We start from the raw sequence: 13,420 nt of genomic DNA on the forward strand, positions 1-13,420 counted from the left end.
CACGACCACCACAACGTAAGGATTACGGTCCACGTCGTAAGGATTACGCTTCAACTTTTATCATTTTTGTTTAATTCTATATGTTTAAAATTAATGAGGTTTTGTTTTACTAATAGAAAATATCATGGAATTTTGTCAAATGATTCGAATCTAAACTGTATGAATAAACTAAAGAACTTGATTATATACTATTTGACGACAATTTAACTTACATATACGAACTTTAACTCAAAAGTAAGTTAATTACATGTTACATGTTGAAGAATTTAAGACACTACCATAGTCCATAGCTCCTCCACACATGCATCATTACTTCGTTACGTTACAGAGCATTTATAAACTTGTCAGTTTACTGTTTTTTTTTTTCATTTTCATTATCATTTGATTAGCACAGACGGTATATAGTCATTCTAAACAAGAAGTACATTAACAAAACCATAAATACAAATTAATTTGGTAGGAAATATAGTTCAACTTTTCAATTAATTATAATAAATATTTATACCGTTTGAAAGATAAGTTTTTATGGTATTGAACCCAAACCAAACTGAAAAAAAAAACAAATCTTAGTTTTTGAGCTTACCTAATTGGGCAATTCTCTCAAATAATCTTTTTAAAAGTTTTTGTCACAAAAATAATCATAAAAAAAGATAAAAATAACTTCATTTTATTTTAAAATTTTTAATATTAATATTTTATTTTTTAAAATTTGAAACTCTATTCCCAAAACTTGACTCTAAACCATAAGTCAAAATTAATTAATCATAGGGTAAAAATATATTTTTATCATTGAATAAAACTTATTTTGGTCATTTTCTTCATTGATGACTATTTTTGTGACAAAAACGTAAAAATAACTATATAAGGAAATTTCTCTGCCTTCTTAATTTGCCAAATAATTATTATGATTCTTTATCTTGATAATTATTAATATGTTTAAATTAAATCAAAATATACAAAACTACTAAATCAAAACTTTTTTTTTTTTTTTTTTTTTGAAAAACACTGAATCAACTTTTTTTTTTTAATAGAAAAAAACTAAAAATATGATTTAACACTTTCCAACAATATAACGAAACAATGAATTAACACACATGTTTATTTATTCATCATTTAAAACCTGTTTATTAACCTTTTTCAACACTTCTTTTTAATAAAAAACTAAAAATATGATTTAACACTTTTTCCAACAATGTAACAAAAACACTGAATTAACACACATGTCATTTATTCATCGTTTAAACCCGATTATTAACCTTTTTCAACCAAAAATTAACTTAACCCATCAAATATTTGGTATCATCATCACAAATTCGTTTCAAAATCTATCAATCACTCACTTTACAGATGTCACTTTATAATTGAACGCGCTGCACTTTAACAACACAACCTCTCCAATCAGATCTGTCGAGTCATCATTCTATCACATGCCTTACCATTAAACACGCGCCAGATCTATTTATAAATCAAAGTCTCAAGAGACTTAAAAACTAAAACACATCTCCACAATCGAGCAAAATCCCACCGACGAGATCAGATCCAATCCCATTGAATCATGGTTGACCCGGCGAACACCGTGGGAATCCCGGTGAACCCGACGCCGTTGCTGAAAGACGAGCTCGACATCGTGATCCCGACCATCCGAAACCTCGACTTCCTCGAGATGTGGAGGCCGTTTCTTCAGCCGTACCATCTGATCATCGTCCAGGACGGAGATCCCACGAAGAAGATTCACGTCCCCGAAGGGTACGACTACGAGCTGTACAACAGGAACGACGTTAACCGGATCCTCGGACCGAAAGCTTCTTGCATTTCGTTCAAGGACTCGGCTTGTCGGTGCTTTGGGTACATGGTGTCTAAGAAGAAGTATGTCTTCACCATTGATGACGATTGCTTCGTAAGTTGTCCACTTTTGATTTTTTACTTCATATAATCATAAATCCTATGCTAGACATAATATCCGGACCAAACCTGATCCGAAAAGCCCAAACTCGAACTTTGAACCCGGTTGGGTTAGAAAGAAATTATGTTAGTAAGTTCTCTAATTTTGATTTTTTTTTTGTTTAGTTCGTAGATCCCATTAGAGCTAGGCATAATATCCAAACCGGAACCGATTTCCCCCGAACCGGATACCCAAGCGGGTATTGAGTTAGAAGATAATTAAATATCCAAACACTGATTGGATATTACCTAGTATCCAAATTATATAAGCTATTATCCTACTATAACATATTTTAAAAAAATCCAAACATTTTGTTTATTATATATTTTGTTATTTAAAGTTCTTTTCAGATATTTGCGTTAGTTCGGTAAAAATATAAGCTTAAGAAGCTATATGTACACAATAAATAAATATGAATTAAATACAGATAACTATAAATCGGATTTCAGATATTTGATAAATATATCAAATATAAGCTGCATCAGTTTATAGTTAGCCATGATCTGTGATGTGTTGACTTATAGATTTTTTATAAGCTCATGTTGATGTGTATATTAGGTTGCCAAGGATCCATCAGGGAAAGCAGTGAATGCTCTTGAGCAACACATCAAGAATCTGCTCTGTCCATCGACTCCATTGTTCTTCAACACCTTGTATGATCCTTACCGTGAAGGAGCTGATTTCGTCCGTGGATACCCTTTCAGTCTACGTGAAGGTGTTTCCACTGCTGTTTCCCATGGTCTCTGGCTCAACATTCCTGATTACGACGCCCCTACCCAACTCGTCAAGCCTAAGGAGAGGAACACTAGGTGAACTACTTCTATGTTCTTTTTTTTTTTGTTTGGTCAGAATATTTCAAATGCTAGTCTTTGCTAAATTTTTGTATATGATGTCAGGTATGTGGACGCTGTCATGACTATTCCGAAGGGAACGCTTTTCCCAATGTGCGGTATGAACTTGGCTTTCGACCGTGATTTGATTGGACCAGCTATGTACTTTGGTCTCATGGGTGATGGTCAGCCTATTGGTCGCTACGACGATATGTGGGCTGGTTGGTGCATTAAGGTACTCACTTTCTCCTTTCCCATGATGTTTATGTAGCTCATGCTCTGTACTCATGACTTTATGGAATGAATATTTTTTAATAGGTGATCTGTGACCACTTGGGTTTGGGAGTGAAGACCGGTTTGCCATACATATACCACAGCAAAGCGAGTAACCCATTTGTGAACCTGAAGAAAGAATACAAGGGGATCTTCTGGCAGGAGGATATCATCCCTTTCTTCCAGAACGTGAAGCTGTCTAAAGAAGCAACCTCTGTTCAACAATGCTACATTGAGCTCTCAAAGATGGTGAAGGAGAAGCTGAGCCCCTTAGACCCATACTTTGACAAGCTAGCAGACGCCATGGTCACATGGATTGAAGCTTGGGATGAGCTTAACCCACCAGCTGCTGCTACAGTCAATGGCAAAGCTTGAGCAAAACCACCGCAGTTTTGGTTCCTTTAGCTCAAATTATCATTTACTTTTCAATTTCGGATTTTACAAAACTCACTTTTGAGTACTTGTCACCATTACTTTCTCGGTGTCCACATCAGTGGTGGATCCCTTTTGTTTCATTAATAAAAAGACTTTCCCATTAGTATTTGTTTCAATAATCACCCCTTCTCTAAAAACTTACATGTTTCCCATTAGTATATCACTGCAAAAAAAAAAGAAAAAAAGTTAAATGTTTGCGAGCGTTGTGACAAAAGGCACCAATCTTCTGTAATCTCTTTTTCCTAGAGCGCAGTTATCAAGAACTCGACCCAATACCAGCCTTGTGTTCTGCAAAGCCACATCTCTCGAAGGCATCTCTAATTCTGCTGCAGCTGCACTGAGAGGAAAAGCTTGCGACGTTGTTGTTGCCGCCATCACTGTGTACTGGAGAGGTCCGCTTCGGGCTTTAAATGAAGTTTGAGGTACAAGCGTTCTCTCATCAGTCCCGTCCTCATAGGACCCACCGCTACCGCCTTGTACTGGGCTACAGCTCTGAAGAAGGGCTTCGAGAACACTCAGTGCTTCCCAACACAGAGTGCTTTCGACTAGCTGTGAGACGATACTGTACATGTGGGGACTCTGCGAAGCATCCATGGGAGTGTGTTGGAGCAGTGCCTTGAGCATAAGAAGAATGACTCGTTGGTAGTCCACTGGTCCTTTCTTCAGCATTCGTAACAAGTGACCGAAAGCTAAAGCTGAGTGTTTTGGGAACCATTTGTTGCATAGCAGAGGAGAGACGCATGCGAGGAGGTTATCAACTCGTTTAATCTCGCCTCGAGCATAAGCAACAAAAACCGTAGCCAGTTCATCGAGTGATTTCGCCCGGCACCAGATAGCAAAATTAGATGCTACAGAACATGCCTTTTGGTACTGCTGCTCCGAAACCAGGACTTGGTCTTGGCTCAGCTGCAAGCAAAGCCAAGGAAGTAGACCTGTGATTTGCATAAGGAGTCTTGTCTCGGCGTCGCCAAATATAGAGTCACATGAAGGCACTGTAATCCTTGATAGGACCTCAATGGAGAAGTCGTGGCTAACATTAGACATCAGTCCTTTAAGGACAAGAGGTTGAACGCCTTCGAACTTTGGTAGAGTTCCACTTGACGGCGGCATCTCGTACACTCTAGATTCTGTCCTTTGGAACTCCCCCAAATCATTAGTGTTGGATTCGTCCCGGGGCATGCTCGACAAGAGAACGTTTTCAGTTGTCTTGTCACGGAACGATAGACGGTCGATAATACGGGAGAAGAGCTCAAGAACCTGGCAGTAGACATGGACAAAGTCTGTGTGCATCATGGCGACACAGCCCCAGAAGAGTTGTGGGTAGAGTATGACTTTCTCTGGCTCCATGTTCTCTACCATGACCTGTAGCGTCAGAAGAATTTCCATGATAAAACCCAAAACTGGAGGAATGGGATTGCTAAGACATCGATGAAGACAGCGTAGAAGCGAGACGCAGGCATCGCTTGTCACAGTTGGCCGTAGCGCACGGTATACTTGGTGTGACCGACATGCTAGATGTCTTGAAGTGCATTCCATAGCCCATTTCAGAGCTTCAGTTCCCCAAGTTTCTCGAAGATCTCCTTGAAAGAATATAGCATCGACCATACTCTGAACAAGTGCAGACAAAAGAGCAGCACTAGGAAGATCTGTTCTCACAACCGTTGGATCTTCATTCTCCCACATCATGCTCCCACGTTTTGACTGCACGTACTTTATTAAACTCACGACCTGTTGTTTGTTTTCTCCTTCGCTGGTTTCCACCTCATATAGCTCCAAATGGCGACCCGCAAGCGAGTACAACAGATTCACAAGCAAATGTTGACAATGCTCTAGCACTATGTCTTCAGAGCTATCCATCGAAACGAAAGTGACATGGAAAAGCAAAGGCAGATGTCCCCTAAAATCTTCATCATTCTCATATGCGATTTCTGCAAGTAGAATCAGAGCTATATCCGCAGGAATGAGTGAGTGCTGTTGATGTCTGAATTGCGACACATCTTCCCCAGAATTTGGTGTATCAATGAGATAATCTCCACTATCACGTGAGACATGGCGGCTGCTCAAGGCTCCTGTAGAACTCCTAACTCCCATTAATGGTCCTGATGCATTCACCAATGATGGTAGGAGCTGACCAGAACGACCAGTAGCTACAGGAGCAATGTTTAACTCAGGAGGGATTAGACTTAAGGGTCCGGAAGCACTTCGGCCAGTCGCGCCTGCTGTTCTCCAGCTTAGGTTTCCACTTGTATTTTTAAGGGGACTATCAAGCGAGCCTCGGACAAGAATTCGTGACATGTGTGGCTGGGTGTCTGCAACTGAAACCACTTGAGGTGCTGTAACAGGCCCCTGAGAGAACTCCAGCACAAAATTTCCATTGGAATCACCCCGATTAACAATAGGTTCAATACTGTCTTCGAGCATCCGCTGTGATAGTTGGTAAACTAGGTGATCAATAGTACGCTGAGGACATGTCCGTGCGAGGTACAAACTTACACGTTTAGCAACTGAAAAATATGTCGCAAATGCACCAGTTACTTCTCCAGATGCATTTGAATCACTGTCCTCAATGCCCTTTGTGATCAAGAAATCCAGTACAGGGCTAATATTTCTGGGCTTACTAGCAATAGTGCTCCAAAGTTTTTCAATTTCATCAGGGAACTGATCCCCATGTCGCATTGTGACATAGTAAAGACTTTTTAGTGATCTTTCACTCCAACCCGTGTCCTTGAGTTTCCAGAAATTAAGGTTCTCAATCCACGGAGCCATACAGGTCAAGACCTGATGTTGAGCAATTATATCAACAGCATCAAGCTGACGCTGCATAATTTCTTCACACAGGAGCTGGCTTAACTCAGGATGATCCTTCGCGAGTTTGCAGGATAGCTGGTACTGAAACTGTTGATAAGAATCCGGAAGATTACCTACAACCGCTGCTCTATAGCCTCCTGAACCTTCTATACCAGCCTCAGCCCACTCACGCATAGAAAGTGTCTCCAGCATCTGAAGAGCATCATCACGAATTTGTCTAGATGGGTCGACTACCTTGTACAGAATTAGACTCACGAGCCTCTGGATTTCGCATTTTGGAATTTCTAGTCGCATGTAGACCTCAGCCAACACACTGAAGTACCCATCAGCTATAGCCGCATCAGAGTAGTAACACTGGGAAAAGCACAGATGTGTTAGTTCACGTATTTAAAAGAATCCAATTAAGGATGAAGTAACAGGAATGAGCAAGCATGGAAGTGAAAAAGCTTATCAAGACAAGTTAGGTGCTGTAGGAAAACTAAATTTATCTGATAACAGAAACCATCATTGCATAGTCAAGCTGTCATCATTGGTTAAGATATATCAGATATTTTCTCTGGTAATTACAACCAATTTTTTTTAATAAACACAGCTTTCAGCTAGAGAGAAATTTTACCTGATCAATGCAGGAAGGAAAGAGATCCAAGTTTGTTAGTAGAAGATTCTTCAAAGCCAATTTTGCCAACGCAACGCGTTGATGACCACCTCTATGCCTATCACGGCCTGTTGTCCCTCGCCCACTTTGCCCACTTTCTCCTGTGTATTTGGAGTAAGATGGAGTTCTCGGATCAGAAGGCGAGGAACCAAAAGGGACCTTGAGAGCAGGCTCGATGAACAAACTATTTATCCAAGATATCACACGGCCACTCATTTTTCTTGCATTGTCATCAAAACACGGTCCATATAGAAGGGAAGCCATCGCGTTCAACGAAGCCCACTGGATGGCTTCTACTTGCTCATTCAGTTCCTTGTCAAAAGAAATCTTGTCTGCCGAATCTTTTGTCCGATTATGCTGCGAGGTCTTATAGCGCTCAACTTCACGGCGATAATCACTAACAAGATCCTGCCCCCACGTACTTCCTGTGTCCTCAGACCAAGAAAGGATCAAATCGAAAAGACGTTTCCTAGTTTTAACATCAAATTTCTCTGATTTTGAATCAACAAATTCAGGGGCAAGGTATCTTAAAACAGACGCAAGTGCATATCGCAGAGGCTGCGACTCATGAAAGCTTTCAGGAGGTACCAACGATATGTTTCTAGTTGAATCATCAATGAATCGCATATAATGGAGGCGGAAAACTGGTTTACGAGCGAGCATTCCAGGCCAGATGTTCTCAGACACTGTTCTATATATATTAGCAACATGAACGCGGAGGTCCTCTCTTCGACCTCCTTTCTGGATCTGTATTCATAGCACAAGAACACATTTTTAATGTCAAGTCCCAATAATTTTCATGCATCCGGAAATCAATATAAGGAAAATGGTGAAGAAGAAAAACACGGTCATTGATTTCATATTCAGGGGAAAACTCTGCCAAATCTGGTTAGTATTTCTACATCTGTAGCAGCCCTTACTGAGACAATACAATAGCGGATACTTACGTTCCCTCAACTCTAATTCAAGATGAAGGGATTACTACAACCAACTAAACCCAGGGAAACGCTAACATAATATTCCCTAAAGTTCAACATGAAGTTCAATAAGGGTACAAATAATGGCAGAAACTACTATTATTTTTAATCCACGAGATTGCCCGTACTTGTTCACGTTTTCTAAGTCGTTTTGCTTAGCTAGTATTAAAATATTCATTCAGTCAGAATACAAACTTTCAATACCCATACCATCAACTCAAAGGTTGTCAGCAGCATAAACCTGTATAGCCAGGCAGTTGCATAGAGAATCCCTATCTTGGTCTAGTTCTAAACAACAATTATATGATTTCTACAATTTACTCAAGTACATACCTTCCACTTTGGCTTCGTCTCTGTCTCTAATGAAAAATCGTCCACGAAAGATGCTAGCTCGCTAAACATGATTTCACATGCGTCCAGATGCGAGCGCCCGAGAGCCATAGTTGCAGCATGCTACATGAACGGAAATATAAAGTAAAGATTGTTGAAAAAAATATTAGGAGAAAAGATTCAACCAAAAGCACAGAAAGCGAGACAAGAAAGTTTACATAAGTGACAAAACTACCAACTTCAAACAAAAAACGCAGAGACAAAAAAAACACTTACGTTGTGGGTCTCTGACCCAAATCTAAGATAAGGGAAAATAAGGCGGTACATGTCTCTGGTTAATGCAATGCTACCCGCATCTTTACCATCAGGTGGACATGAACACACAAACATAGCATACAGAAGCCACTGATCCAGTTTGGTATCTGTATCTTGTGACTGGCTAGCCTTTCCACCCAACTCAACAGGTGTAATATAGGCAAGGCGGTGCATAATTCCAGACCTGGAGATGAGAAGGGGACCATAATTTCCTTCATGTTAGTTAATAATAAGAAAATAGGTATGGCAATAAATTTTTAAAAAGAAACAGTTTTTTTTTTTCTGCGAAAAAACAATAGTGCTTGCATAAATATTGTCATGAGTGTTTTCCTTTCATAGAAGAAAACTCATAAAATTCCCACACCACAGTAAGATTTTATCTGCATGTTAAACTAGGCCGTTTATTTTTAAGGGCGTGTTGATCCATAAAGCCTACTTATCTAGTCCTATAGACTTTTGCCTGTCTTGAATGATTTATGATAATGTTAACGGTCAGAGAAGAAAGTAACCAAATTTCAAAACAAGACTCAAGAAAACACACCAATGACTATGTAATTAGGAAATACTAGGAGCAAAATATACGAAAGATAATAAAGCTAACAAATATACTTACTTGGCTTCTTGAACAGAGCGTGGGCAGAGCTCAGCAGCATATTTAACAAGCTCGCTGAGACACCGACCCCATCTGTATTTATCAGGACTCTCAAAGATAATGGATTGAAGAGTCACATCGGAAGGAATAGCATCGGAATCTCGCCTCAACTCAAATGGACGGGAAGAATCCCAGTAGCAACTTTGAACAATATCATCCTATCATATGTATAAAGAAAGAAAAAAAGAGGATTCAATCTCAAATTTACCATAGAGTCAGATAAATCAAAACCATAACCAGCCTAAAGGCTAAAAATTAAAGCCTCTTAAGGAGTGAGATATACACAGAAGATACTTACCCCATGTTCTTCTAAGACATCAATCATGTATATGGGTTCAGCTTCAAATTTCATAACATGGTCTGGGTGCTCTAGAATCATGAGATCTCGAATATCATTACTCAATGCACGTACACATCGCAATAATTCTAGCGCCGCATGCCGAATCTGGCTGTCGACCGAACTAAGAAAAAGTAGGCCAACAGCATCAATATCAGCTGCGCGAAACTCAATTGCATCTGCTGCTTGACGAAAAGAGGATTTTTTGAATCTATCATTTCCCTTTGCTGTTTGATTTTCCTCTTCAGCATCAGTATCTTGTTTTTCATCTACTAAACAAGCCCTCCAGAAACGCATGAGTTCCAACAAGCGTCCTAGTGACGTTTGAATGAGAAGTGGGAACTCATCAGGAAGCTTTAAGATGAAGTTTGCCATCCCTCTCATAACTGCAAAACGGCGATGAGGAAGATATCTAACAATCCGGTTCAGGACTTGCACTGCTTCCTCTCGCACTACAGGATCAAAACTTATACCATGCTGAGGTATTATTTCCGTGATCTTATCACTCCGTCCAACTTCCTCTATCAGATAAGGTATGCATTCCAGAACTGATCGGAAGAGAGATCCTTGAGACTTTTCTTTATTCACAGCATCTGCACATGTCTTGAAGGTTAGCAAGATTGTTTTCGGAGAAAGTATTAGCCAGGGGATACAAGCTAGAAATCAGAAAAAGCAACTACAATAGAATACACATATCTAGTGATCTTTTAACCTCCCCGTAAGATCATGAACATCAGAGTAAGCTTTTAATGTAAAACCAAGTTTACCTATTGTCGTCCTCGATGATGTTAGAACAGCTTGACTATAGGTCCTGTGGCAGGATCTCAAAATTGACTCAATTGCTGCTTTCACTTTTGGTGTGTAATGGTCAATTCCGTGGCCTGTTAAAAGAACATTAAGAAAAGTTAAGTGTATGCAAGGACAAGTTTATTCAGACCAACAAATGACCTGATTCAGGTTAACAGGTTACCCTTGAATATTTCCAAACCAACATACTGGCTTGAAGGTGACATAACAAGGGCAAGCAATGCACGAAGACCAATAATCTTTGCTTCACTTGGACTATCTTGCTTTAACAGTTCTAGTAACATGTGATTCATCGCGAAGTCAAGGTTATGTTCAGCTATGGTAACGCAGAACTCAACGAGTTTATCTTGTTGGATATCCTGAGTGAGCATTCCTTTTCTAAGAACTGTTAGCAGTTGTGATGTCACACTATCCAAGCAATCCCATATACGATTTGGAGGCTGGGTAGCAGCATAGACACTCAAATAAAACCTCAACACCCGGTGAAGACAATCAAGTGCCATGTAACGATGGTTCTTCTCCTGCACAATGTGTCGTAGGTACTATAATGACTGAAACCAAGATATATATACAACCAAGAAGAGACTTGAAGAGAGAGAGAGGCAATATAATTTGCCGACGTGACAATTGCTCTCGACCATTTTTACTTAATTTAAAAGCTGAGTGCAGGAAAACTTACTCTCAGAAGCTTGTACAATTGCTCCATGTGAGAACTTAAATTATGATGAAATATAAGCGGGTCTCCGAGACAGAGAAGAAGAGTCACAAGCGGAAAGCCAACCTATTTGCCCAATTAGACATGTTAAGGACTGAAATCATAAGGAAAACATGATTAAGTGATATTACATCAGAATGACGTACACCAAGATGTTTGCTCTGTTTCTCCATCCAATGGATTAGCTGCACTCTAATGCGTCCAACAGCCTCATACCAGAGTGTCAGCGCAGGCTCTGCAACTGAAGGAGGCCACTGGCTTTTGCCACCATCGGAAAGTGGCGCCAGGATGTTAGAAAGCATATTACAAAGCGCATGATGAAGCTCACTTTTAAGTTTGTGTGGAGCACGGTTAAGAGGGTTTGCTTTAGCTACAAAGGAGGCAGACGCATTTAGCCCACCCTCACTCTTAACCTGGAAATAAACGTAATGTCACGTTCGCGTCCTGATGCCTGCCTTTTTAAAGAATAAGAGACATACCCCAAGCTTTAAGTATCGCATTCCATTAATGATGCTGAGAGTTTCACTTCTTGCAATACTTGTGTCAATCCGGCGGGTATTGAGTTCCATGAAAAACCGCTCAGTGACAGAGCTGAATCTGTTAGTAAACAATCATAATAATAAAAGGATTAGAGTGGTTGAGGTTGCGGCTTAAAATTGAATCGTTAACAACAAACATTACAAATGAAATACCTAATACGGGATAGGGCGCCCAAGAGTTGAGCAACCAAGTCAAGAAGAAGACCCCTCAAGTCGACCAGGGACGGGTATTCTACTTGGCTAACAATCCTGAAACAGAGGAGCACCAAGAGGCAGAACTTAAGAAATTTAGCTTTTGTCATCTCGAAAAAGGCACGCCAAAGGATAAAAGCATACTGATTAACGAATCATATAAATTTCAACAGCTTCAAATTCTGAAATCACTACCTGTCGGCGTTAATTAGCCAATCAAAAACAAAATTCTCAAGTCCAGACCATAGCTCCTCTGCCATTCACGCAAAATGAATTTTTTTCTTTCTTTAGCAATGCAATATACACATTTTCTTGGAAAGAAACTGAATAGACAAACAAACAAACCGTTGAGCCCTTCCTGCGGGCAGCACTCCGCAAAGCGAATACAAGCTGAGCAGAAGATGCACTCAACAGCCAGCTGATTCCAGTACAGTAAAAACCATGTATAAGAAAAAATGAAAACCCAATTCGAAAACTGATTAGTTAATACTAGTGTTCTTAAAGAGAGGTAAGAGTAAAACAGGCTGGTCAGTTGGATCCAGTGCATATAGCAACTAAAACCGGAGGACTTCTTTTTGTGAAAAGGGAAAATAAAATACCTTTCTCTGGAAAGCCGATGCATCATTTGCACCTTTAGGCGATTCACTGCAAAGCAGATACAAGCCACACAGAAAAGAATATTAGCGTGTCCCAATCATAGATTTTCACCTACTCGATAAATCACCTAAATGAAGAGAAATACAAATATATGATATACTGCACCAACGATTCAAGTTAAGAAATGCAAGATGCAGAAACCGTAGCACGTGGGAGATAGACGTATGTTATATGGACAAGAGTCAAGTACAATCTCATTGTTAAGAGAGCGAGAGAGAGAAAGCAATCAAAGTTCCACACCTTTCCCTCCACTTGAGTAGAGCTTCTATAAGAGGAACAGGTGTGTGACGCGCAATCATAGCCAATGAATCAAGCACCTGCTCATAAGCAGGATCTGATGGACGAAGATACTTTCCATTCTGCAAACATCATCACACACAAGAAGCAAATCACCAAACGTACATTAGACTATCTACGAAATGCATTTCCTCCACACACAAGTTCTCGTTATATCCAATTCCATTAAACCCTACTCTCAAATACTAACTAAGCTTCAACTATCCCAATTAAGCAGAAACGAACACCTTAAAGCACTAAAAACGCAGATTCCAAAAGGAGACGACGAACCTGAGCCTGAGCAGTATTGATTCGCTGCCTTGCGAGAGGGAGGAACCGCTGAAGCAGCGCCTCAACTATCAATTTCGCAGCACTCCCTGACTTCATCACTTTCGACATGAATAGACCCGAATCAAACGGGATAATACGAGACTGAAATTCGCGGAATCAAATCAGCAAATACCAACGGAGAAGACGACCACAAATCACGAAACCATTCTAGGGCTCAATTCGATGCCGCGGCAAAGAGAATCGCTTTAGAAATTTCTTTGATCCATCGACGACGAGCTCGTCTCCCTCGCTTAGGAAATCGCTTATAAATAGTTCGAATATAATAATCATGCACGACCGCTAGAAAGGCCTCTGCTACGGCCCATAGCAAAAAGGCTTCAAGAACTTAT

At 40.0% G+C, this 13,420-nt stretch overlaps 2 protein-coding genes across 3 annotated transcripts; one reads left to right on the forward strand and one right to left on the reverse strand.

Annotated features, from left to right (window-relative positions):
- The first annotated feature begins 1,414 nt into the window (after positions 1 to 1,414).
- Positions 1,415 to 3,583, forward strand: LOC111215220 (UDP-arabinopyranose mutase 2-like). The gene is made up of 4 exons (XM_022718591.2): positions 1,415 to 1,897; positions 2,501 to 2,751; positions 2,839 to 3,007; positions 3,091 to 3,583. Exons 1-4 carry the CDS (start codon positions 1,556 to 1,558, stop codon positions 3,418 to 3,420), a joined length of 1,092 nt encoding a protein of 363 aa, XP_022574312.2. The 5' UTR covers positions 1,415 to 1,555; the 3' UTR covers positions 3,421 to 3,583.
- On the reverse strand, positions 3,497 to 13,317 carry LOC106432512 (cell morphogenesis protein PAG1). Of its 2 annotated transcripts, XM_048751969.1 has the most exons (18): positions 13,204 to 13,295; positions 13,032 to 13,129; positions 12,705 to 12,823; positions 12,407 to 12,452; positions 12,153 to 12,225; positions 12,003 to 12,060; positions 11,769 to 11,864; positions 11,556 to 11,673; positions 11,223 to 11,489; positions 11,041 to 11,142; positions 10,525 to 10,882; positions 10,322 to 10,435; positions 9,516 to 10,147; positions 9,179 to 9,375; positions 8,527 to 8,749; positions 8,254 to 8,373; positions 6,905 to 7,690; positions 3,497 to 6,642 (listed from the first exon to the last, which is right to left on the reverse strand). In XM_048751969.1, the coding sequence occupies exons 2-18, from the start codon at positions 13,125 to 13,127 to the stop codon at positions 3,667 to 3,669; spliced, it is 6,381 nt and encodes a 2,126-aa protein (XP_048607926.1). In that variant the 5' UTR covers positions 13,128 to 13,129; positions 13,204 to 13,295; the 3' UTR covers positions 3,497 to 3,666. The 2 variants fall into 2 exon arrangements, with proteins under 2 accessions (XP_048607926.1, XP_013728825.2); XM_013873371.3 differs by having other exon boundaries at positions 13,032 to 13,317.
- Between the last annotated feature and the right edge of the window lie 103 nt (positions 13,318 to 13,420).

Source organism: Brassica napus, chromosome C3 (assembly GCF_020379485.1).
Source record: "Brassica napus cultivar Da-Ae chromosome C3, Da-Ae, whole genome shotgun sequence".
Lineage (NCBI taxonomy): Eukaryota > Viridiplantae > Streptophyta > Magnoliopsida > Brassicales > Brassicaceae > Brassica > Brassica napus.